At 54.0% G+C, this 24,979-nt stretch overlaps 2 protein-coding genes across 2 annotated transcripts in view; both read left to right on the top strand.

Moving 5' to 3' along the window:
* Ift122 (intraflagellar transport 122) overlaps positions 1-14,504 on the top strand; it is a 71,219-nt gene extending 56,715 nt beyond the window's left edge. Inside the window, 15 exon segments of the mRNA XM_038320275.1 lie at positions 1,206-1,377; positions 2,675-2,777; positions 4,674-4,814; positions 5,973-6,067; positions 9,141-9,241; positions 10,798-10,963; positions 11,689-11,727; positions 11,729-11,761; positions 11,763-11,802; positions 12,168-12,206; positions 12,209-12,292; positions 13,213-13,292; positions 13,575-13,661; positions 13,663-13,743; positions 14,049-14,504. Coding sequence (XP_038176203.1) covers positions 1,206-1,377; positions 2,675-2,777; positions 4,674-4,814; positions 5,973-6,067; positions 9,141-9,241; positions 10,798-10,963; positions 11,689-11,727; positions 11,729-11,761; positions 11,763-11,802; positions 12,168-12,206; positions 12,209-12,292; positions 13,213-13,292; positions 13,575-13,661; positions 13,663-13,743; positions 14,049-14,138 — 1,351 coding nt within the window. The 3' untranslated portion in view covers positions 14,139-14,504.
* Positions 14,505-20,156: 5,652 nt separating this feature from the next.
* Rho (rhodopsin) lies at positions 20,157-24,979 on the top strand. Its single transcript, XM_038319950.1, is given in 9 exon segments — positions 20,157-20,517; positions 22,167-22,243; positions 22,245-22,338; positions 22,949-22,958; positions 23,414-23,450; positions 23,452-23,583; positions 23,681-23,860; positions 23,862-23,921; positions 24,869-24,979. Coding segments are annotated over 9 exon segments (1,062 nt in total).

The raw sequence follows: 24,979 nt of genomic DNA, 5'->3' as shown, positions 1-24,979 counted from the left end.
CAGTATCTCAAAGATGCAGGCTCAGATCTTAGACTCTGCCCCAAGTATTCTCTACAAAAAGGGAGATGTTGATGGGAGCCAAGCAGGCTTACGGCCTCTACTTCCCCCACGAGTTTCTCATATGTCACTTTGATTTGCAAGTGCTATGTATTAAGTTCCCCTGGGGACACTTAACTAGCTCAAGGAAGAGACATTAGTGTGTTCTGTCCCTCTTCTGGGTCTGGCTGTAACAGGCACCTTTCCCCTAGGAATGCTGGTTTGGTGGGTGGGGCTCTCGGGCTCTGGGGGGCTGCCTGTTCTACCTTTCCCTAAAAACACGTCCTTTTGCTACTGAGGAGTGTTATTTTTAGATGCCATTATTATTCTGAGTGCAGACTGACAGGCCTCCCTGAGCCCGCCTGTCTGAAATTCGGTTTTGTCACAGCCTCTTCTGTTCTCACACAAAGCGGGCTGGGCAGAGCCCTCACCCTGAGAGCTGCTTTCCTCCAAACCCTGGGCTGCCTAGACCCCAGACCACTGAATCCAGCACATGCCCTGAGAAGGAGGAGGACCGGTCACTACTGGGAAGACATGAGTGACTTGGGGACCTCCCTGCAGTCCATACATAGCCACAAGGACACTGCCAGGGCTTCTAATCTTCCTTCTGGCTCAGGGCAGGCTTCACACTTGCCACCTCCTCCAGAGTGTCAGTTGCTGAGACAGTCTCATGCTCCAGCAGCTCTTTTCCTGTGAGAGTTCCTGACAGTGCTGGAACAAGCCCTCTCCACAAGACTCCTTCCTGCTGTGGAGTCTTGGGTATAGGGCTTCCCCTCTGTGTAGGTCAAACTCGAGCCAGCTCACTGCAAAGTGGGGTGCTTATATGCTTATACCTCCCTCTCAGGAAAGGAAAGTGATTCTGTGAGACCACATCTGGAAGGTCTCATGGGTCGTTCTCGACGTCTGGCAGAGGATCCCCAGATGTCACTGGATAGATTAATAACTGGTAAGAGGCTTGTGAGATATGGATAATGTCTTGAGTGGCAGCCACTCTTGGACCCTGTCATTGCTTCTGGAGTATGCATCCATTCTTCTCATAACTGCCTCTGAGTTATGAGACCCCAGGGTCCACAGCTCCATTGTTAGCGTGGTGCATAGCAGGAGCCGGCCCAGAGCCTCCCACCTTGTCCTCCCTCAGACCCTCACAGGTGCCCCCTCTTCCTTTCCAGGTTGATTGACATTGCTCGAAAGCTGGACAAGGCTGAGCGGGAGCCCCTGCTCATGTGTGCTCGGTACTTTAAGAAGCTGGACAGTCCTGGCTATGCTGCCGAGACCTACCTAAAGGTCGGTGACCTGAAGTCTCTGGTACAGCTGTATGTGGACACCAAGCGCTGGGACGAGGTGAGAGAGCAAGTGCACTCACTGGGTTGGGACTCTTAAGGGAGCCCCTGGCTGCGGGCAAGTGAGGACTGAGCAGCTGGGGGCTAGGATGGAGAGAAGCGGCCCTCAGGATAGAAGGGCCATTGCCTGACAATCAGGTTTTTCCTCAAAGTCCTTGAGCCAAAATGTCTTGGAGGCCTTTTCACCATAACTTCCCATTTGTTCATGCATTCATTCACTCAGTCAGAAAACTGTTACTGGCTGCCAGCTCTGGGCCAGCCCTGTGACAGGCACTGGGGCAGTGAGGGTCAGCATGAGGAGCTGCAGTACCTGCTGTGGGTCTGAGCCAACTCTCGCCAGCTCCACAGTCTCGGACTCACCTCTGAAGTAGGGACACAAGAATGGCATTTAAAACCTGTATGGCATTTTGGCAGAAAATGCCAACCATGTATTTAAGATAGAAGCTAGCAGAACTGTTTCAAGGGCAGCTGTCCCTGCCCTCCTCATCCCTCTTCCCAGTCATGGCTCCCGTGGGGTGAGAGGATCAGTAAGGAGAATCAACCAGGCTGTGCTGGAGCCAAGGCTGGCTAGGCAGCCAGGGCAGAGCGTCTCTGTGTCTCTGTGCCCTGGACAGTGTCACCTGGAGAAATTAGTGGTGTCCCTCCACCATGGCAGTCTCTTACAGAGCACAGCAAGGCTCTACCTGAGTAAGAGCAGCCTGCCTCCTGCCTGTCCTCCAAGTGGCTCCACTTCCTGAGGGGACAGGCTGGGGATGAAGCAGTAATGGCTCCTCGAGATAAATGTTACCCAGCAGCAACATTAGCTCATCTTAGCCCTCCCGTGCTCCTCTGCTGCTCTCCTGGCCTGGCAGGTGGTTTGGGCTTTAATGAAGCCGTCACCGGGTCCCATAGAGCACTGTGTCCACAGTCCCTGACAGCTAGTAAGCAGTGATGAAGATAATGTCAATCCTGTTTCCTTAGGTGTCGCCTGCAATTAAAAGAAATCTGTTTGCAGCGCTACGGGAGCCCACGCAAACCCTCAAAATAAAATGTTTCCGATTCTGTGCTGCTTCTGTGGTCCAGAAACAGACTGTGTTGTTATTGAATCCAGTCGGTTGCATATTGCCGTTAATTGCCTTTTGTTTTCAGAGAGCTGGTTTGTTTTTGTGTTGCTGGGGGTGGTTGGAGGGGGAGACACTCTCCCCCTCTGAGTTGTCATGCTGGCAAAATATGACATCCCTAACAGATTCAGTCAAGTGCCACATTTTCAGGGGCTGCGGGGGCCGCTTCATTAAGAATGCCTCAACTCCTCCCTCTAGGCCTTTGCTTTGGGTGAGAAGCACCCTGAGTTTAAGGATGACATCTACGTGCCCTATGCGCAGTGGCTAGCGGAGAATGACCGCTTTGAGGAAGCCCAGAAAGGTAGGCCACACAGACTACACTGTGTAGAAGGGGTGGGGAGGGCTGCTGAGACTTGGGACAGAGGCCGCCTAGCCCCTCCCTCAGCAGGTCCCAGGACAGGTGCCTTCATCCTGGCTCAGGATGTGTTTGCTGGTGAAAGACTTCAGAGCAAGGACATGGACGGTGAAGCCACGCCCCCTGGGCCTTTGCTTCTCTATCCAGTGCCCCAGACAGGCCCTAGGTCTTTAGCAGTTTTCTGTTAACTTGCACAGCACCCGCATTCCAGTATGCCTTCCCTTTAGTCTTAAGGTTGCTCTCTGGTATGGGCAACAGTGTTAATTACATTTTGTGGATGAGGGAGCTGAGGTTGAAGGAGGCAAAGGCATTTGCCTGTAGTCCACTAGCTGGGAAGCTGCAGAGGGCATGAGCCAAAGCATCCGTAGTCAGGACAAAAGAGAGAACTTAGAGGTGGGCCTAGTTTCACCTTCCTTTTCCTCTACTGAGATAGAAATGGACTTTGATTCTGGCTCGGGCAAGCCAAGCAATCTCTCTGCCCCTTGGTGCTTCTGTTGGTGAAATGAGCCATAACAGGGTGTGACGGCATCTGAAATAGAGGCCAAAGCAAGTATGGCACATTAACTGATAACGTTCATCATTGGTTAGCCATGTGACTGCCTTCACTGTGGCAGGTGCTAGCTGGGCACTTAACCTGCATAACCTTGAATCTTGCCAACAGCCCTGCTGAGCCACAGAGGCTACATGTGCTAGCGAGCGGCAGAGCCGGAATTGGATCGGGATCTGTCCAACTGGGAGCCTAATTCTTACGCCTGTTTAGAAAGTCTACTAATTGAAGTGGGTGGGTCGTATTCCATAGCATCTCATTTACACTTCTGTATGGTAGCAGTTGCCACCTCCTGACACAGTGCAGAACAAATGTCCCCCTGTTGGAGCTCCTGGGTTAAAAGCCCCTGTGAAGGACAGCATGTTCTCTACCCCTCAGCATTTCCAGAGCACCCAGTTGCTGAAGTATCTGTATGTTTGGGCAAAACACATCAACCTATCCATCTGTCTGTGTCGCCCTTCCAAGAATCCATCGCCATAGTAACTTGGTACTCAGACAAGAGACGGGAGATGAGAACAAACCAAGGCCAGCCCTTTTCCTTCTCTGCAGACCAAGGATATGGGTCATAAGGATGCCCACGCTTGTGCAGGGTCCAAGGTCCTAGTCTTTCTCTGGCAGACCCAGGGTCCCCAGAAGTTGGCCACATGATAGTGAGGGGCCCAGGAAATTTCTGTTAAGCAGACATAGGCATGATTGAGAAATTCTTCACTTGTTTTCACAAATGTCTGGCTTGTGAGCTGAGCCAGATCTTTCAATGTTGGTATCTGAAAGTGCACAGCTAATGGTGGGTTCAGGACTGGACTGGCTTTTGTTCCCTGACCTTGGGCATGATGCTCTGCTCCTACCTGTCAAAGCCCATCACATTCATTAGAAAGGGGCTGGTTTTCTTCTTTAGAAGTTTGTCCTAAGGATTTAATACAGTAATCAACAGTGGAGGTGTTTTGTGAACCACCAAGCTCCACAGAATAGCAGGTCCTGCTAGCACCACCTAAGAGTCTCAGAGTCTCATTCCCTGTGGGCTTTGCCAGGCTTTGGTGCCTCAGGTTTTCTCTCTGCCGTGCCTTGTTAAAGTAGGTTGCCATTTCCCAGCCAAAAGGAGTGTATCTCCCTGTGCTTATTTCAGGATGTAGCCTTGGTTATTTATAGCCTGAGGCCTGAGAGGCGCATCTCAGCAGCCAGGCACCACAGATGCTGCAACGAGTGGCCTGCCTCCCCAGCAGTCATGTAAGCCCTACACAGTCTCCCTGCTTTATGTCCGACTCCCCGTGACATGCATATGCTTTCGTGGCCCCTAGCATTCCACAAGGCCGGGAGGCAAGGGGAAGCAGTTCGCGTGCTGGAGCAGCTCACGCACAATGCCGTGGTGGAGAGCAGGTTTAACGACGCTGCCTATTATTACTGGATGCTGTCCATGCAGTGCCTCGACATGGCACAAGGTGAGTGAGTGACAGCCAGCTGGCCTCTTCCCTGACCCCTCTCTGGCACCAGATAAAATCAGAAGAGCAGGGCTGTTTCATTAAAGCCCTGGGCTTGTTTATTGAGTGTGTTGTTCCTGAGCACGCTTTGCGGTGGCACAATCTGGCCTGTCATCTCTTTCAAGTTTGCCTGTAAGTAGGACTGGCTGGCAGTCTGTCTTCTGGGTGGGAGGTCCCACCCTGCATTGCTAATTCAGAGCATCTCCTTCTCTTGCTACCTGGGAGCCTGGAGCTGGGCCCACATGAGCCCTGGCTTAAAAAAAATTTAATTAAATGAAAAGATGAAGAGATCACCTTACAATAACCTACTCCAGAGCCTCCCTCATCCCAGGCAGGAGGACAGTTTCAGAGTAGCTTTGGTGGTTTCCCATGGTGCCCTGAGGCATTCTGAAGTAGAGGGGAGGGAGGTAGCTGTGCCCAAGGCAGCGTGAGTGGTGAGAAGTGCGCTGGAGACAGAGTCTGCAGGGTGGCAGTGCCTTCCTTCAGGTCACCCTGAGGCACAGCTGTCGGCTCCCAGTCAGAACATCAGGCCCAGGTGTGGGCTGTGGTTTTTCTGTCCTGGCCCTGACATGCAGTTCAGATAAATAGCTGACACGTAGAGGTGCAGCATGGGCACAGGCAGCCCGTGAAGGCACCATCTGCCCACCCTTGTCCACCAGGCTCCTCTGGAGTGCCTGGGCTGGGAGGCTTCTCCACTGTTGGACGTAGCAGCTGCTGACCCAGTGGACAGAGCTGGGAGGGTACAGTGTGTGGCCTGGGAGAGGTCTGTCTTCAGCTGCTTCCTGGCTAGGAGCTCTGCCCAGCCAAGATTCTTATCATCCTAGATAATATGGACCACTTCTAAGCGGGGCACCTGTCCATCACTGCCCTCGGGCCTCTGAGCAGTATAGGAAGAAGCAATACTGTTTGACACGTTTCCCTCTCCTGCCCTCCTCCCCTCCCATCCTCCTCTCCTTCTGCCCTCCCCTTCTCCTCCATCCCCTCCTCTGCTCCTGCCCTCCTCCCCTCTTTTCCCCTCCTGTCCTTCTCCTCTCCTCTCCTCATGCTCTCCTTCCCTCCTCCCCGCCCCTCTTTTCTCCTTCTCATCTCCTCCTCTGCTCCCCTCCTCCCTCCCAGCAGATCCTGCCCAGAAGGATGTGATGCTTGACAAATTCCACCATTTCCAGCACCTGGCTGAGCTATACCATGGCTACCAAACCATTCATCGCTACACGGTAAGGTGGCAGGAAGATTGAGGGATGTGTGCCTTGGGCCTCACATGCTCAGCAAGGGCCTCTGAAGAGAAGGGTCTGGAGGTGTGGTGACTGCCCAGAAACCCTGCTTTCCTCGGCAAGAACAGGTGCTTCTCCTCGATAAGTGAAGGCTCAAGCTCTCTCTCTGGCCCTCAGTTTCCTCCATAAAACGAGAGGGTTGGCCTGATCTCCAGATACCCACAGTTGGTTGAGGTCCTTCCCTGATTCTTGTGATGAGGCCACGTTGAGTGAGTCGCCATCTACCTCATCCCATGCCTCCTCAGCACGCCAGTCTTGATTAACTCACAGTGTGAGCGTATTCTGTGGCAGCAGCTGGGCCACACCAGTGACCCCTGTCAGTGAGTCCCTGCTGGTGTTGGACACTGTAGGTTTCATCATGCACTCACTTCGTTCTTCAGACACACTGTGACGTAAGAATATCCCTCATCTGCAGATGCAGAAGCCCAGGTGCCACACAGAGAAGAGCCGCCATTAGCAATGGCAGAGCCTGGTTTGCTCTTTCTGCACTCTCAGCCTCTGGGATGTGGGTTCAGAAGTAACTCTGGATGCATCATGTCCTTCTGGGCTGTGTGACTGTGGCAAGTCCTGCACCTTCTCTGTACCCATGTCCAGGGAATGGAGATGGTAGATGGGGTCTCTGAGAGGACTCTGATTTTACGTGGGAAATGTAGCTTTGGATTCCGTCTTCCCTCAGCTAAAGGTGTCATAGCAGCTTTCACAGCCCACTCACATCAGACCAGTGTCAGCTCCGACCTCTTAGAGGCCCCGCCTTTCCTGAGTGCCCCTGCCCTTTGTCCTATTGCTCTTTGCGCCTATCCATAGCCCTGCGCCTATCCATAACCCTGCTACTAATCATAACCCTGGGCCTATCCATAGCCCCGGGCCTATCCATAACCCTGCTACTAATCATAACCCCATGCCTATCCATAACCCTGCGTCTGTCCCATAACCCCGTGCCTATCCATAACCCTGCTACTAATCATAGCCCTGCGCCTATCCATAACCCTGCTACTAATCATAACCCTGGGCCTATCCATAACCCTGCTACTAATCATAACCCTGGGCCTATCCATAACCCTGCTACTAATCATAACCCTGGGCCTATCCATAACCCTGCTACTAATCATAACCCTGGGCCTATCCATAACCCTGCTACTAATCATAACCCCATGCCTATCCATAACCCTGCGTCTGTCCCATAACCCCGTGCCTATCCATAACCCTGGGCCTATCCATGACCCCGGGGCTATCCATAACCCCGCTCCTATCCATGACCCCAGGGCTATCCATAACCCTGGTGCCATCTCTTTGCCAGCAGCATCTATGGATTCAAGCAGACTCATCCCTCCATTCGGCCCCCTTGTCCCAAACCACTGAAAAGCTATGAACAAAGGAGTCTGCACCTAGCTTGGTGTTGGAGGCAGGCCAGGCCTGGGCGTGCTAAGCTGCCTTGGGTGCCTAGTCCCTGGCTCCTGAATTCCCAGCCTTCCTGCTTCTCTGTGTCTGTGCAGGAGTCGCCTCACCTAACAGCTGGGCTCTGTTCATAATGCACACAGTGCTGGGCTAGGCCATACTTGGGACCCAGGCTGGCCTCCAGGCCAAAACTGCTTTCTTGGGCTATTCCTCCAACCAGTGCCTGCATGTGACAGTCCCTGTGATGAGGCCTGGAACACAGTGGTGAACAAGACATAGTCTCTGCCATAAGGAACTCAGTGTAGTAAGCAGGACAGCCTCTCAAGAGAAAAGCTCTGAGGTGGCTCTTTGTAGAGGTAGTCCTGCCACCAAGGAGGGGGACAAGTGAAGAGGAGCAGGGGAAGAGTTTGTGGAAGGCAGGCTACGGCCAGGGCAGTTGAGGATTGGCACTGGGCCATGCAACCCTGGCCCATAAAGGAATCATAAAGGATCATAAGATGGCAAAGAGAAACACAGACCCTAGAGGCTCAGGGCTTCCTTCCTAGAGAAGCAGTGCTGATCTGGGCGATTGCTCACCTTGTGCCTGGCTCTTCACACTCACACCCAGGAGAGCATGTGTCTTGGGTTTCCCTCCATTCCTGGAGCCAACAGAAGCTGCAGAAATGTAAGTGGGTAAAGCAGTATGGTAGCACATGCCTGAATCCCAGCACTCAGGAGGTGGAGGCAGCACGATCATCCTTGGCTACATAAGGAAACTACAGCCAACCCAAGCTAAGGACCCTTTCTCAAAATATAACCAAACAGAAAGGAGGGAGGGGAGGGAAAAAAGAAAATAGGAAGCAAGAAATGTAATTAGGAATTTAGAAGTCACTGGAGAGAAGTCACTAGGCTCTGAACCAAAGAAGTAGGAAACCACTTCTCACAGCTTTGGGCCTCACCAAAGCCGAGCCTGGTGGCTATAATGAGAGAGCCTAGTCAGACCCTTAGGGAGAGCTCTGGGTGGGAGGGGAGCTGGCCAGCCTGTCACTATCTGAAGTGTGGTTTGCGCTTGTAGCCGGAATGGCAGTGCCAGCCTCCCTCAAAGCAGGTCTTCGCCCATGCACAAGCCCTGTAGAGAGAACCTCTCCGATGACATGACTGTACTGGCAGCCCTGGGAGCAGGAAGTCTGTTCATTCCATCAGTGGTCATGGAGACTACCTGTTAGAGCCTGGGCCAGCCTGGGCACTGTGGGCATTTGGTGGCACATTGCAGCTGTTGAGGAACAAAGAAGAGGCTCGCAGGAAGGGGTTAAGCATCCCACTAAGTCATGCCCTCACTCCATAAAGGTCTTGAGCTCAGGAAATAGTGTGTCCACAGGGACACTGCAGCTGGGAAAAGAACATTCTCTGGGGCTGGGGGTTAAGTCCTGGGTTCGAATCTCATCTCTCTCCCATTCTGGCAGGTGACGTGGGCTGTCCTTTGGTAGGGCATCACTTCCCTCCCTGGTACAAATGTGACTGAACTGCATAGCCCACAAGCTTGTGTTAATGCTGTGGGGCCAACCGCGATGGCCTGCACACAGTAGGTGCTCAGAGTGCCCCTCCTCCCAGTGGGGATGTTACGCCCTTTCTTTTACTGCAGGAGGAGCCATTCAGCTTCGATCTCCCCGAAACCCTCTTCAACATCTCCAAGTTCTTGCTGCACAGCCTGACCAAGGCCACCCCCTTGGGCATCTCCAAAGTGTATCCTCCCCACCAGCCTCCTGGTCCTCTGTCTAATGGCCCCCGCTTCTCCACAGAGCACTTTACTGGCAGAGCGCCCTCCCTCCGCAGCCACTGGGGAGTGGGGAGAGGCTCAGCTGGGCAGCTGAGCGGCCAGTGGCAAGGGGAGATTTAGCTTTCAGGGCTGTCTAGCAGCACCTGGCCTGCGAGTCTGGCCAGCACTTTGTCCCAGGCCTCCCAGAACTCACAAAGAAGGATGGGGCTGGGACCAGGAAGCCCAGGCAGGTCTTTCTGCTGGAATCGGGGGCCATGTCAGCCCAGGTGACAACTGCTATCTAGTAGAGGTGGTGACAAGAGACAAGACCTGTTTCAGAGTACACTGTGCCCACGAATAAAATGGAGGTAAGGCCTAGTCAGGGACAGCTGCCCAGAGGAGGTGACTAAGGCAGCAGGGAAGACTATCGAGGGGGTGGGTGGTGTTGAGAGGTCCCATGAGGTGGGTGTGGACAGGCCCAGCTCCTGTGTGGGGTGCTGCGAGTCCCTGTGAGTCTGCTTCTCCACTGCCAAGGAGAGCTGCAGAGGGGAAATGGTCCAACCTTTCTCATGCCAGCTCTCTGCCCTCTTCCGGCTGGCCCGCCTGCCTCCTGTAGGAGCCCTTCCCAGAAAAGCACCCTCAGCTCCCTGTTCGGAACCCATTTCCTGGAGGGTCCAGACTCATTGTTTACTTGAGGGGAAACGTCCCAAACAAATGGCCTTCGCTGCGACAAGCCCTTTCCCTGGCAGGTCATGCTCACCGCAGGCGCCACAGGCACTCCCGCTACCTCAGTACCTGAATCTAACTTGTCTTGAAATTTCTGTTGGTCCAGCATCTTGTTAACTTGAGTGCTGAGCCTTCCCTGGTGTTGTCCAGTAGAAACACAGAAGTGGCCGCTGACTCTGTCTGTGATGTGGAGGCGTTAGAGTGGAACAAACAGGGAGATCCGCGCCACAGGCTGTTGGAATGATGTTGGGTCTCGCTGAGAAGAGTGAGGGCCATGCGACTTGGGATGCCAGGGGCCAGGGACAGCTGCTTTCCAGGGAGGCAGGGAGGATGAGGAGGGCTTGGGCACAGCCAGAATTAGAGGTGGCCTCACGTGGCATACAGAGGTTTGTTGTCCTCAGATGAGGGGCTCACAGAGGGACCCCAGAGAGCAGGGGAGTTTTCAGTGCTGTGTGGCCCCTGTGAGGCAGTCTATACCAGCTGGTAGGGCTAGGGCAGGGGACCACTTGGTGCCAGGAGGCCCAAGAATCTTAAGTCAGGTTATGGCTGTTACCTCAGCACCAAAAGATTGAGGCTGGCCTAGGCTACATAGTGATACCATGATACCCCTTCTCCCTGAAAAAAAAAAAAAGAGGCCAAAAAGACCCTATAGTACTTTGTCTATTCTCAGGCCTTGCCATCCTAGAGACACAGATCTCTAAATGAACAAATACCTCTTTGGTTCCTGACTGTGGTCTGATACCAGCACAAGATGCCCAGGGTGGGTGGTATTGGCTCCCGGTCACACTTCTGCTGTCCTTAACCTTGCCGATGTCAGGAATACCCTCTTCACACTGGCCAAGCAGAGCAAGGCCCTGGGTGCCTACAAGCTGGCCCGGCACGCCTATGACAAGCTTCGGGGGCTGCAGATCCCCGCCAGGATCCAGAAGTCCATTGAACTGGGCACCCTGACCATCCGCTCCAAGCCTTTCCACGACAGTGAGGTGAGGGTGTGCCTTTGAGCCTGGTCTCGGTTCTGTTTGAAAGATGGCTGCTGTGTTCTCGGGGCTCCCCACCCGAGTGCTGGCTTGTCCCCTCCTGCTTAGCTGTCCTCTGCCCCCTGCTCTCTGCTTAGCCTGCTGTGTTTCAGCCCACCCTGCCCTGAGCGCTGTCACAGACCCTCCATGCCTAGAGACTGTCTCTTCCCTCAAGCCTTGTTCAGGGCTGACCCTCTTCCTGGGTGTCCCTGTGCTCCACAGGCCCCATCCCAACAAATCTGCAGCATCAACATCCCAGATCTATAGAGTCCTGATTTAAGCTCAAGCAGGGACTTGGATCAATAGGCCTGGGATCTAATCCTAGGTCTACCCCTTCCAAGCTGTGCCTCAGGCTTCCAGTACCTCAGTTTGCTGCCTGTCAGGTGGGTGTTTATAGACCCATCCCCACAGGTGGTAGGAGGCCACTGTGAAGCATAAATAACATGCCTGACAGTGCCTAGAGCCTGGTGAGTGGCAGGAAGTGACAGTGGATGCAGTTGCTCCCATGAAGACAGTGTCTTATGAGGTCTGGCTTGGAGAGGGTGTCTGGGTTAGTGGGCTTCAGGTGTGGTCTTCAGTTGTGTCTGTAGCCTTGGCCAGCCTCCCCACAGCATGCAGTCCTTTGTCCTGGGAGGAAGTGGACGTGTGTGTACTTCTGGTTCGGTCTGGGTAGACATGAGCTTGTTTTGTAGGAACTGGTGCCCTTGTGCTACCGCTGTTCCACCAACAACCACGCTGCTGAACAACCTGGGCAACGTGTGCATCAAACTGCCGCCAGCCATTTATCTTCTCCGCCTCTTCCTATGGTGAGGCACGCCATTGCTTACAGGCATGTGACATTGTGCACAAGGAGCTGCCACCATGCCTTACATGCAGAATGCTGTCAGGATCCACAGAGGACAGGACCCAGCATGTCCCCAACCAAAAGCCCCACTCTTATTATAATGCCAAGCTGGGGTCCATTGTTCAGTCTGGGAGACCAATCGGAGCTGTCCTGGCCTCCCTCCTTCAAAGCAGCTGCTGTGGGGAGGGGTTACTGGAGGCCTGGTCCTCCTCTCCCATGGGGAAGGGGGCATCTCTGGCCATTCCACCTGCTCACAACGCTTGTCTGGTGTGAGTGACAGTCCCAAGCTCCCCTGAGGTCATCCTCCAGTCCCTTCCTGTCCCCCAGAGGTGCTGCATCTGGTGGAATTCTACCTGGAAGAGGGAATCCTGACGAAGAAGCTGTTGCCCTCATCGACCTGGAGGCCCCAAGACACAAGAGGGAGGGCAAATGGCAGGAGATTGCAAGCAACAGTATCCTGTGCTCTGGGCTGGGCAGGGGCAGGGTCTCAGCATGGGCTGTGCCAACAGGCAGGGATAGAAGGAATAGATCGAGAAAGGACTGGGGGAGGTCCCCACGTAGTGAGAACTGACATCAGAGGTGGGGTAGAGAGTTGGCCAGAGCCTGCGGGCACAAGGAGAGTGGCACCTTCATCGTCCTGTGAGGTCCCCTACCCTGCTCCTGAAGGCACCCATCCTGTGTCTGGTCCACAGCTAAGCAGAAGATGTGTGTACTTGAGGGACCCCCAGCTTTCAACTTGGGTAGCTTTTTCATGCAGTGGTAGCAATCACTACTCAGGCTGAAGCTCCTGGGTGTCACCCCCATTCTCGGTGGGTGAACAGGAGGGCCTCTCGCTCTCTGGTTCTACTGTCCAAGTGATTCATCCTTAGGTAGTTAGAGAGATGGCTGCCAGTAGTGTGGCTGAGGACCCAGGACAGCTTGGTGCTACCCACTGGAACTGTTGGCCACACCTAACCAATCCCTGCATATGGCTCTCCTGCCTGTGCCTTGTACCAGCTCCACCACCAGCGGGCAGAGGGAAGGCCAGTGGAACTGGGTTCTGTGGGAGTTTTTGCCCTTCACTCCATGGATGAGTTTCTCAAGCTGCAGCTGGGCCTGTCTCCACCCACTCAGGGCACTTGAATGGCCCCTCCCTGCAGCCATCCTGTGACTAGAGGACAGGGGAAGCAGATGATGCCACTGGGGCCCCTTCTCTCTCTGGCCTGTGCCCTCCTCCCCATCTTCCACCTGGAGGCCTCTCTCAGCCGCTGTACCTCTCCCCAAGGCTGTGAGGGGGAAGACCTGACTGAGCCCCTGGAAGTGAATGTGGGCTGGAGGGTGGTGCCTGGGCTTCCCTGGGCCTCCAGCTCCATCCTTGACCAGAACCTTCCAGACTCCCAGACGCTGAGACTGGATGAGACCATGGATGCCATAGGAGACGATGACCCGTTCACAGCCAAGCTGAGCTTTGAGGTGAGACGCCTCAAGAGTGGGAAGGTGCTGAGAGGCCTGGTGGAGAGCCATCAGTACTTTTCCCAGACACTCAGGGGCCCTCAGTTAGTGTGGCGGTGGGAAAGAGAGCTGGACAGTTTTCCTGTGGTGACTGGGTGGTTCCGAGGCCGCTTCAGGGCTGGAGTGGGGAAGAATGTCTCTGTCAGGGATGCCTGGAATTGAGAATGTGGTGATGTCCCTTTGGCCACCAAGGATCCTGGGATTAGGCCAAGGTTTGTAACACCATGTACATCTTCCTCACAGCAAGGTGGCTCTGAGTTCGTGCCTGTGGTGGTGAAACCGGTTCAGTGCTGCGTTCCCATGAGCAGAAGGGACGTTCTCATCAAGCGCTTGGCCCCCGCCACTGCAGTGGCAGTACTTCCGCTCGCTGCTGCCTGATGCTCCATCACCATGTGTCCCTCCTGGCTTTCAGGTACCCAGCTTCCCACTGGCTGTTTCTCCTGCAGGCGTGGCGGGAGTATCATGAGCTGGCCACAGGCCTGCCTCTCTCACATATCTGCCCAGCTGGCTGCAGCGGGCCTCACCTGGTTCCTGGCTCAGCCCCGCCCTGAATGAGGGATGAAGTACCTGTGAACTTCATTCAGGATAAAGGGCTCTCCAGTCCTCAGGCCAGCACACTGCAGTTTCTGCTGTGGCTGGCAACATATCCCGGCCCCAGGCTCAGGGCTTACGGGGCACCTGTCCCTGCTCCCCTGTGTCATGGGCTGTCTTCCTCAGATGTTCCATTCAGAGGACTACGAGCTGCTGGTTCTCCAGCATGCCTGCTGCCCCTACTGCCGGAGACGCATTGACGATACTGCCCCGTGAGCATGGACTGGCCTCAGGACCACCCTGCTCCCCATGCTCCTTGCTGTCCTCAGACTGTCGGGAGAAAGAATTAAACCTTCAGAACATGTCTCCTGCCCAGATGAAGTTTGTATGCTGGGGAGGGCCCTTGCCTTGTGTAACCACAGGTTTCCTATTTATGACATTCCGTGCCTTGTAATAGCACCAGGAGAGTGGAGAAGAGGACATACTATATTTTCTAAGAAAAAAAAAATCTGTTACTTTTAGAAGGGCTCAAGTGTTCACGGCAGCCTGCTGGAGCCCACAGATCTGTCAGACGTTACTGTGCGCACTTTGCCAACAGATTGCCCCAATAACGACAAATAAAAGGGCTGCTCGTTCCATCAGCGTCTGTGTCTTAGAAATCCTCATATTGTCTGCACTTCATTTCCTTATGCAAAAGTGCACCTGTTTTCTAATTTGATCTGAAAGGAACATTGCTTTTGCGTGCTCTTAAAAACGTAATCTAATCAAATGGCAGCAGGGGACAGGGGGCAGGACCAGGGCCGTTTTGTTGTTGTTTATTCATTTCGTTTTAACGAGGATCCATTTTGACAAGAAAATAAGATACCTGGCTCCAAAGAATAGTCTTGTCCTTGGAGCTGCTCTGGAGACTAGTCATGGGGTCTGTCTCCACAGGGTGTTCAGCCTCGTGGCTCCTTCCCTTCCTTCTAGGCATGAAGCATGGGGGTTCCAGCTGGGATCCGTAGGGTGTTGTGGGAAGGAGAACTCACACACACGGGTACCTCTGCAGCCGCAGCCCCCCATGCTGGCCCTCATGAGAAAAGCAGCAGGTAATAGGGTCCTCAGGCTTCCAGCCATGAGTGGGCACCTAGAGGTGTAATCTCGGAAGTCCTCCTGCCTGCCACCTCCCCAGGGACAAGCAGTAACACCCCCACCACTACCACATATGCAGTATCTTTTTACAAGTGGGAGCAGGGAGACTGAGCAGCTGGGAGGCACACTGAAGACCCCCTTGTGAGGCTGGTGGTAGCGTGCCCACTTGCTGGGATGAAGAGATGAGAGTAGAGTGGGTAGCAGAGGTTAGGCCAGGTCCAGGCCCTCCCCACCCCCTCTGCCTCTGTGGAGATGCAAGAGGGAGCCAGGCAAGGTCCAGGCCCTCCCAACCCCCTCTGCCTCTGTGGAGATGATGGAGGGAGTGAAGGAGGGAGCCAGACAGTTGTGCCAACACAACTCCTCCGTTGAGTGTCTAATTGCTATGATCATGCATGCTCGCTCTCGCACTAAACATTTATTAATGTGTTAGGATTTCCATTAGCGCGTGCCTTGAACTGAAATCATTTGCATATGGCTGAGAAAAAAGTGGGGTGAGGGAGGAAACAGTGGCAGCTACCCAACAGGGCGTCAATCACAGTGACAGATCAGATGGTCTATGGCTGGAGGCGGGGGGGGGGGTGGTGCTGGGGGCTGTCTGAGATGCCGGCATGCATCCTCTCAGCCCATAACACAGAAGTTCAGGACAGTCCTGCTGGGAGCCAAGCCCCTGAGGCAGAGCCTGGCCACAGCTCCTGTTCTTGCTGATGCATCAATCGTGTCTGGTCTGAGCATTCTCTAGAGGTGGTCCTGCACACAGAAAGTGAACTGAGTGCCCAGAGGGCACTCTCTGATTGAACAAACGTACCTGCCGAGCCAAAAGTTGGACCCATCCCATATGCAGCCTTTGCCCTGAGCGCCATGATCTGCTCTCTCCCTACTTGGATTCCATTTCCTCCTCTGGACACTCCACAGCTTGAATACAGAGTTTTCAGCGATAGCCAGCATCTATAAATGGAGCTCACAGGGGGACCCCTGACTGAAGGAAGCTAGGACAGGGAGCTGGAAGTGACGGTTTTGTCAGAAAGAGGGTGAGACCAGGGAGGGGTGACTGTCTGGAGCCCCACAACTTGATAAGACTGTCAGGGCTTGTGTCCTGATCTGTGTGCCGCGTCCACAGCAGGGTATCTGTGGGTCTCCATTCTCTGACCTTTCCCCCTACATGGCTGCTGAAGCTAAGAGTCCCCCATGGCTTGCCTCACAGCCTCTTCCCTGGCCTGGGGTTACGTAGCAATGGCAAAGGTGATTGGTCCATTGAGGTCTCCACCAGGCAAGGCTCCTACATTGAGACAGGGCTCCACCCTGGGACTGCTCCTTCCCTGTGACCCACAGTAGCTCCTCAGTGTCAGCCAGCACCCAGGCTTGTGGGCCTGCCCCAGGCTCTGAGGCTACCTCCTCTGAGGTCTGCAGGGGCCCTCCTGGCCACTTGTGCTCCTGTGGGACTTACATTTCTATAGATTCTATCTGAAAGGCTGCTAACGCCAGAACCACACACACACACCATGGCTCTGCCTCAGAATTCCTCCATTATGCCTCTTTACTGGCTCCAGTTTACACAGTGAAGGCAGAGCTGAGCAGGGCAGGTGGGGCTAGGAGTAGATTGCTGCTTCTCCCTGTTAGTTCGTCTGTCTGTAGCCCCGCGACGGCGCGGCATTCAACACAATAGCTGAAGCAGACACCAGGAGTGTAAGGACGGAAAGGAGTGAAGACCTCTCTTTCTAGGTTCCCTTGACATGCTCAGCAAGGCCGTGGTGACGCAGCCAGAGGACTAAGCCACAGGTGAGAGGAAAAGGAGGGGCCTGCTGACCCAGCAGCACTTTTTCCTTCTGAGGCTTAAGAGCTGTTAGCACTGGTGGCTAAGCCCCTAATCCTCCATTCAGTGCCCTGTGACTGCTCATACTTCTGAGCCACCAAACATGGCTGTAACTAGCTTCCATGATCGCTTCCCAGGGCCCTGGCATCCAAGTACCTCACAGTTCGTAACAGCCCAGCCCCAGTAACTCACACTCCTGTGTTGCACTGGTCTTTCCAATACCCCTCACTTGAGAGGGCGAGAAACCAGAGCCAGACTGCATACTTACCTCTGCCGAGGGTCCTGACCTACAGGGACAGGGTGTCTTTAAACTGTGGGCCAAGAGCTGAACGCCCAGAAACAGGCTTAGCTGACCTGCATTCCAGATACGCTAGTGAGTTTGGTTCAGTAGGACAAGATGGTTTAGGTCGGTGGTTCTCAACCTTCCAAATGCTGCGACCCTTTAATACAGCTCCTCGTGTTGTGGTGACCCCAACCATAAAGTTATGTTGTTGCTACTTCATAACTGTAATTTTGCTACTGTTATGAATCATAGTGCAAATATCTGATATGCGACCCTCAAAGAGTTTGTGACCCACAGGTTGGGAGCCACTGGTCTCAGGAACAGTGCAGATAGTAGACAGGACACGCAGTGGGGATGGGCCCTGCTGCGGAGTGTGATGGTGTTGACTCTCCTTGGGACTGGAGGGAGGAGCAGAGAAGGACTGAGGTGACGAGTTCCATCAGCCTGCAGAAGCGGGCGTTCAGGAATCCCCGCGCTGGCTCAAGGCCTGATTGGGACATCACGTGGGTGCAGAGGAGCCAGGGCACATCAGTCATGCTGGTGGGGACAGCAAGCCAGGCTCAGTCTGGATGTGGTTGTCGTGCCCCAGGTCTCCCAGACCCAGCAAACAGAGGCCCAGGGTCGGGGGGAGGTGAGATTTCCCAGGGTATACTGGTGACTCAGAGACACGGGTTAGAATCCGTGCCTCCTCTAGAGTGACCACTGCTCCATCTGCGTCCGTGTGACTCAGTGCAGGCCCTTTCCTCTGGTGACCGCTTGAATAGCCTCTCCTACGAAGGAACCCACAGAACTCTGCAGACTGTGTGGTTATAGCCCTGGCTGTTGCTAGCCAATCACGTGACCTCGGTGACCCACTTTGGACTTGAGTCTCTGCAAGTGAAGATGCAGTAGGTCAGTCAGAGCGGGTGACTTCTTTTTTTTTTTTTTTTTTTTTTTTTTTGGTTTTTCGAGACAGGGTTTCTCTGTGGCTTTGGAGCCTGTCCTGGAACTAGCTCTTGTAGACCAGGCTGGTCTCGAACTCACAGAGATCCACCTGCCTCTGCCTCCTGAGTGCTGGGATTAAAGGCGTGCGCCACCACCGCCCGGCTGAGCGGGTGACTTCTAATGGCCGTCTCAGCCCACTCTGAACTTGTCTCCCTGAACCAGCACACTGTCCCCTCATCTCATTGACAGTTTTCAGTCTGTGAAGCAGCATCTGTTAATCCAGCTTAGAGCAGAACAGGGCTTCCCTTGCCCACCCACTCACTCACTGGGTCCGCAGGTGTTTACCAAGCTCTTGTTGTGTGCCCAGCCCACCCTGCAGGTTCACATTAGAGCCTAGGGGATGGGCAAAGTCCCTGTGAGATGGTAGAGAAGCTTCCTAGTCAGCCCCAGCATGAGTTGGCTGCCAAGGCTTCTGAGGTGCTGCTGAGCTGGGTGGGGGTCAGGGTAGATCTGGGGGTGCCCACCAGGGTCATATCAGAATCAAAACCTCCACCTTGACCTTATTCATATTGGTCTTAATCACCAAGCCAAGCTCCTTAAATGTCTAGAGGCCAACTCCAAACCCCTGACGCACGTACCAGCCCTGTGTTCCTTTTCTCAGTTGGGACCTGCTGGGAAGGGGGTTGTTGCTTTTTTGAGCACGCGGATATAGGAATCCCAGGTGTGAAGAGACTGAGCAAGAGAGAGCTGAAGGGCCCTGAGACTCAGTGGTGAACACTTCCCTGGCCAGCCTCCTCTCCAAGCTCCACCTGGGTACCTGTGTGGCAAGTGGCATGGTGTTTTCTCCCATCATTCACTCTTAACCTTCACCTTCTCGGAGGTCTTCATACTCTGTGTGGTGTAGCTTCTTCTTCTGTTCCGTGTCGACCCCTTGTGACTGCTACTCACCACCATCTCCCTCATGGGGTGCTGGCTTCTTGTCTCCTGTGGGCCCCACAATCGAAGCAAATCCCTTGCCTGGGGCTCAGTGGGTGCTCCAGGTCCATGTCAGCTGGACAGTGGTCCTAGAGCAACCCTACAATGGGGGCCTCTGGGCACCTCAGCTACACATTAGAGATGCTGGTCTCACATCCTCAGACCTCAGCTAGTCCAGGACCAGCCTGTTCCTCAGATTGGCATCCCCAGCAGGCCAGCATCTTTCAGCCTGCACAGGGTTCTGAAGCCCCGAAGCCCCAGGTCTCTGGCCATCCTCTCTGCCCCTGAGATTCACTGAGCTGTATGTCCATTACCTTCTAGATAAGGCAAAACTTCTTAGGCCCTCACCATGGGTTCCAGGCCGCACACACTCACCTGAATACCCTGGCAGCCTGCTTCTTCATGCGGGGCCTCTGTCCTGCCCCACCCGAGCATGTCATCCCCTTCTCCATAGCCCACGGTCATCCCTCCCTGGACTGGAAAGTGTTTCTTCCTCTGACTGAGTCTTGCTCAGGCCAGAAGCACTTTTAGCAGGGCCATGGCCTCCGTCTCTGTGTCCCAGGTGGCTGGCTCATAAATGCTTAATGAACAAGTGAGTGAGCAAATTCCAATTGAATGCAACAAATAGTTATCGAGCTGCTGGGCTTGGGGCGGGGCAGGGTGGGATGGGTGGTAATGGATTGAGCTGACTGTACTCAGATCTGTCCAAGGGAGCTCATGTCAGGGCCAGGGGACTGGGAAGGGATGGGGTAGGAGAGCTCATGGAGAGGCGCTGTCAGTTGGAGCAATATGGAGGAATGAACTTAGGGTCCTGAGACCCCAGTCACAACCTGAGGCCACCAGACTGACATGGGTAGAAAATTCCTAGGGGACTCTGGGGAAGAGAGGATGAGACACCCTTCCTTTATTCCAGGGCCTCCACTCGGTGTCACCTTGACCCCTCTGCAAGCCAATTAGGCCCCAGTGGCAGCAGTGAGATTAGTATTCTTAGTATGATATCTCCCAGATGCTGAATCAGCCCCTGGCTTAGGGAGAGAAGGTCACTTTATAAGGGTCTTGGGGGGGTTGATGCTTGGAGTTGCGCTGTGGGAGCTGTAGGTGGCTGAGCCAGGCAGGCAGCCTCAGTCTCAATTGACGAGCAGCCTGTGGGGCAGCTTCGAGGGCCGCAACCATGAACGGCACAGAGGGCCCCAATTTCTATGTGCCCTTCTCGAACGTCACAGGCGTGGTGCGCAGCCCCTTTGAGTATCCACAGTACTACCTGGCGGAACCCTGGCAGTTCTCCATGCTGGCAGCGTACATGTTCCTGCTCATCGTGCTGGGTTTCCCCATCAACTTCCTCACGCTCTACGTCACCGTACAGCACAAGAAGCTGCGTACACCGCTCAACTACATCCTGCTCAACTTGGCTGTGGCTGACCTCTTCATGGTCTTGGGAGGATTCACCACCACGCTCTACACCTCACTGCATGGCTACTTCATCTTTGGGCCCACAGGATGTAACCTCGAGGGCTTCTTCGCCACACTGGGCGGTATGAGCAGAGGGATTGGGGTGTAGTATGGGGGCCAAGGGGGCATGAAAGGGCCTGGGGAGGGTCTGCAGCTTGGGAGCAGCAGCCTAATGGGTCTCTCTCCACTCACTCCTCTTCAATTGGTCTCATCCAAAGCCCTTACGACAACACGATGATGCTGAACTAGGCTGTTTATTTAGAGCAAGCATTGAACGCTCATCTATCTCATGAGTAATGCAAGAAACGTGGATTCAGAGAGGTCAAGGGCTCACTGGGGAGTTATGGTGTGTGAGGATATTCTCTGAGGCAGCTGAGCTGGGCCAGACTCAGACTGAGCACCAAGATGAGGCACACAGGTCCAGGTCCTCCCAACTGCCTCTGGTCCAGGTGACAACTGGGTCGGTGTGCTGGGCGTCTGTCTGTCTGCCTTCTCAGCCCTGTTGGCCTCCGTCATGAGTGCATGCTCCATACACTGGGAATCTCAGAGGATCCATTTCTTTCTCTTTTTTGCCACTTACTATTTTTTTATTGATTTTTATTGAGCTCTCTATTTTTTTTCTGCTCCCCTCCCTGCTTTTCCCCTCCCCTCTCCCAAGGTCCCCATGCTCCCAATTTACTCAGGAGATCTTGTCTTTTTCTACTTCCCTCGTTTTGTTTATTTTCTTTTTCTTTCTATATTTGGGGGAGGGGCACAGTCTCACATAGTCCAGCCCGGCCTTAAACTGTGTAGCTGAGGATCCTTCTACCTCAGCTTCTTCAAGCTGAGATCACAGGCATGGACTGCCTTGCCATAACGGGTGTTTCCAAACATCTCTCTCACTTGACTTGAAAATCACGAGGGCTACCACGGGAACAATGGAGCCTTTTTTATCTGAGGAAACCGAGGCAAGGAGCAGGCGAAAACCTCATTTAGAAATGTGACAGGGCCGTAACCATAGTTGGGGTCTCCTACTGAGACCAGCGATGTCGCCAATGGATCTGTAAGAGGATGTAATACGTGGGTCTGACAAAGTCTAAGCAAGGCCAGGGCAATGGGTCCCAAGTATGGCTGTGCTCATCTCCTCCATGTCCAGGTTGCTGAACCTTGCTGGCACTGTTGGGCATCTTTGCTAGCCTTCTATGATCACAGTTCCTCCCCAGTCTCTGGGACAGAAACTGGGGGGGACTGGGGTACCATGCTAGTGAACTTGTCTCTGTGTGGTTCAGACCCAAGTCCACAGCTGTCATCCAGAAATTCTTGTTTGTAGCACTCCTAGTTACGCTCAGAAGTGTCCCGGGGCTGGTTTACTTTGGTGGCCCTTCTCCATACTGAGTTTCCATGGGGTAACATGTTGGCTGGAGTCTGGAACTTTCTCCTTGTCCCTGTGCTTCCCCTGCCGAGCACTACCCAGTGTGTGGCCCAAAAGCTGCAACTTCCAGCCATTCTGAGGCAGTGTCGTCTCGTGACCGAAAGCTCTGAACCAAACAGAAAGGCTCTTGGGTCTTTGGTGTCTTTGCTCAATCGCTGCCACAATGGGTTCTTCATCCCCTCCTTCCTCCCAGCCTGTCCAAACTCACTGCATCCCTAGGGTCAGGCTCAAGTCTCAAACATGCTGCCCTGTGCTTTCTGGGATTGTTTTGCTCTCTCTGGTCTGGTAGCTGAGGACTGATAGCTACCAACTGCCTTGCAGGTGAAAATCGCCCTGTTGGTCCCTGGTAGGTCCTGGCTATTGAGCGTTACGTAGTGGTCTGCAAGCCCATGAGCAACGTTCCGCTTTGGGGAGAATCATGCCATTATGGGTGTGGCCTTCACCTGGGTCATGGCGTTGGCCTGTGCTGCTGGCCTCCCCGCTCCTTCGGCTGGTCCAGGTAATGGCACTGAGCATTGGGGTCTGGCAAGACCTTTGTGGGGTTTCCATTCAAAACACAGAGCCTGGGGGTTGGTTCCAGGCATTATATAACATGGTCTTTGCCTCCCAAGCCCCCCCCCCAACCTGGTGACTTTCCCAGGTCATAGTCCTGGAGCAGGGGGAGAAGGGAGGGGCAGTGAATCTGATTCCAGTCGCTGAGCCCCATGGCAAGGGAAACCCTGACAACCCCAACCCTTCACCTTGACCGAGTCCCTAATCCTCAGTTAAGTCAAAGCCAAACTACAAATCCTCTTTGAATTGAGTTCTCCTGGCCATGGGGGCAGTTCTCTGTGACCTTGGACCTCAGCCCCATGGGTAAGCTGAACTTTCCCACATGCATGGTGCATTATAGCTATCCCAGGAACTGAGTCCCATCCAGCCTCCAGGCCACCATCTCCAAATGTAGGTAAGACAAGAGAGGGTAGGAACAGTGGCTTGGACACCTGGACAGGTTATTAGGTACCTGGAAGCCTCAGAAAATCTTCCTTCTCTCCTCACATCTCTGCCCTGCCCTTCGAGAACCCACCTAGTGGCCCTTGCTGATTCAGAGCTCATCATCCCAGGCTGGTCTCAGTCCTCATCTTTCTCCTCTGGGCTTGGCAAGTTTCTACAGATACACTCAGTGGACACCCTGGGGTTTCCTCAGACATCATCACAACAGCCTTGTTTCTAGAAGCTGCACTAACTCCCATAGAGGGCAGCAAGCCTATCCTAGTGCAGAACGCATTGCCATTGCTAGGAGACCCTCATCTCCAAACTGCTGCGTTTACAGGACAGGCCTCAGCCCTCCTCCCCGGCATCCTCTGCCGACTCATTTAAACCACCGAAGGGCATCAGGCTGGTGGAAAAGAGCTGTGTGGGTAAAGTGTCAGGAAGCTTGAGAATTGCCCTAAGGAGAGAGACAGATAAGTCTACCTGGCGATGGGGCCAGCAGGTAATGACACCATGCTTCCCAAGGCCTTACGATGCTCCAGCATCCATGGACTTAGGCTCAGCTGAGATTGTCCCTGTCGCCTCGAGTTCCTCAGGTACATCCCCGAGGGCATGCAGTGCTCATGTGGGGTTTGACTACTATACACTCAAGCCCGATGTCAACAACGAGTCCTTCGTCCTCTATATGTTCGTGGTCCACTTCACCATTCCTCTGCTCATCATCTTCTTCTGCTATGGGGCAGCTGGTCCTTCAACCGTCAAGGAGGTACGAGTGTCCCCAGGCTCATGCTGGGTTGGCCAGAGCTGGGGTGTCGAGGTCTGTGTGACCCCACGGGGCTGGACACGGGTCTGTACCCCTGCAGGCGGCTGCCCAGCAGCAGGAGTCACGCACCCACCAGAAGGCAGAGAAAGAAGTCACCCGCATGGTCATCCTCATGGTCATCTTCTTCCTGATCTGCTGGCTTCCCTATGCTAGTGTGGCCGTCTACATCTTTACCCACCAAGGCTCCGACTTTGGTCCCATCTTTATGACCGTGCCAGCTTTTCTTTGCCAAGAGCTCCTCCATCTACAACCCAGTCATCTACATCATGATGAACAAACAGGTGCCTGGGGTGGGGAGTGAGGGAAATAAGGGGAGGGGGCAAGGATAGGGCAAGAGACAGAAGTTCCACCCAGACTGCTGGCAACCTCCCAGTCTCTGGGTAGCCTGGAAGTAAGCCCTCCAGGTGACCAGGTGACCAGGTGACCCGACACCTGCTCCTGTGAAATACATCTGACAGATCATCTGGAAGTCGGCCTCATGAGTCAGCTAGAAGCCAGGCACACATGTGCAGCGGCACACGCTCATAATCTTAACACTGAGGCAGGGGGATCTTGAGCTCAGGTCAGCCTGGGCTACATGGTGATGTGGTTGTGCGCCTCTATAAGCCCAGTATTCAGGAGGCTGAAGCAGGTAGGGAGCAGAAGTTCAAAGCTTCTTTGGTGATCTGGGGACCAACCTGGGCTACATGAGAGTCTTCTCAAAAAAACAACCAGAAAAATGACAAGTAGTTCCAAGGCCGGGAATGGAATGGTCTCACGTTTTGTAAAGCTGAGGGAGGGTTGCTAAAATGCTAGATCTGGGAGGAGTAGGAACAGCCACTGTTAAAAAGCCACGTCCTCTCTGCATAAAAGGATGTGGTCTCCGGACTGAGACTCTGGGTTCAATATGTCCTAGCTCTGCCACGTCCAGGCTGTGTGACTTTGGGGAGAGTCCAGTCTCCCTCTCTGGGCTTCTGTTTTCCTATTTATGGGAAGAGCCAAAGTCCTAAATTCTTCAATTACAAGAGATCATTCACAAAAAGGTCCGAGGCATTCACAGGACCCCCTGAAATACCATTTGATGAAAACCCTTGTGCTCGGTTCCTGGCATCTCTGGCGCTGGGGGAACACACACTTAGCAAGCTCTGCTAAGGAGCCAGACTTAGTGAGGGGACATTCTGTGGGTGGTGGGGCTGAGACTGGGCTGGGCGGTGGGGCCTTGTCCTGACTGGCATCCTCTGCCTTCCAGTTCCGGAACTGCATGCTCACTACCCTCTGCTGTGGCAAGGTTCCATTCGGTGATGAAGATGCCTCTGCTACTGCCTCCAAGACGGAGACCAGCCAGGTGGCCCCAGCCTAA

This window comes from Arvicola amphibius, chromosome 2 (assembly GCF_903992535.2).
Source record: "Arvicola amphibius chromosome 2, mArvAmp1.2, whole genome shotgun sequence".
Taxonomy (NCBI): domain Eukaryota; kingdom Metazoa; phylum Chordata; class Mammalia; order Rodentia; family Cricetidae; genus Arvicola; species Arvicola amphibius.
Note: the sequence above shows the minus strand (reverse complement) of the source record. Positions and strands in the feature narration are given on the sequence as shown.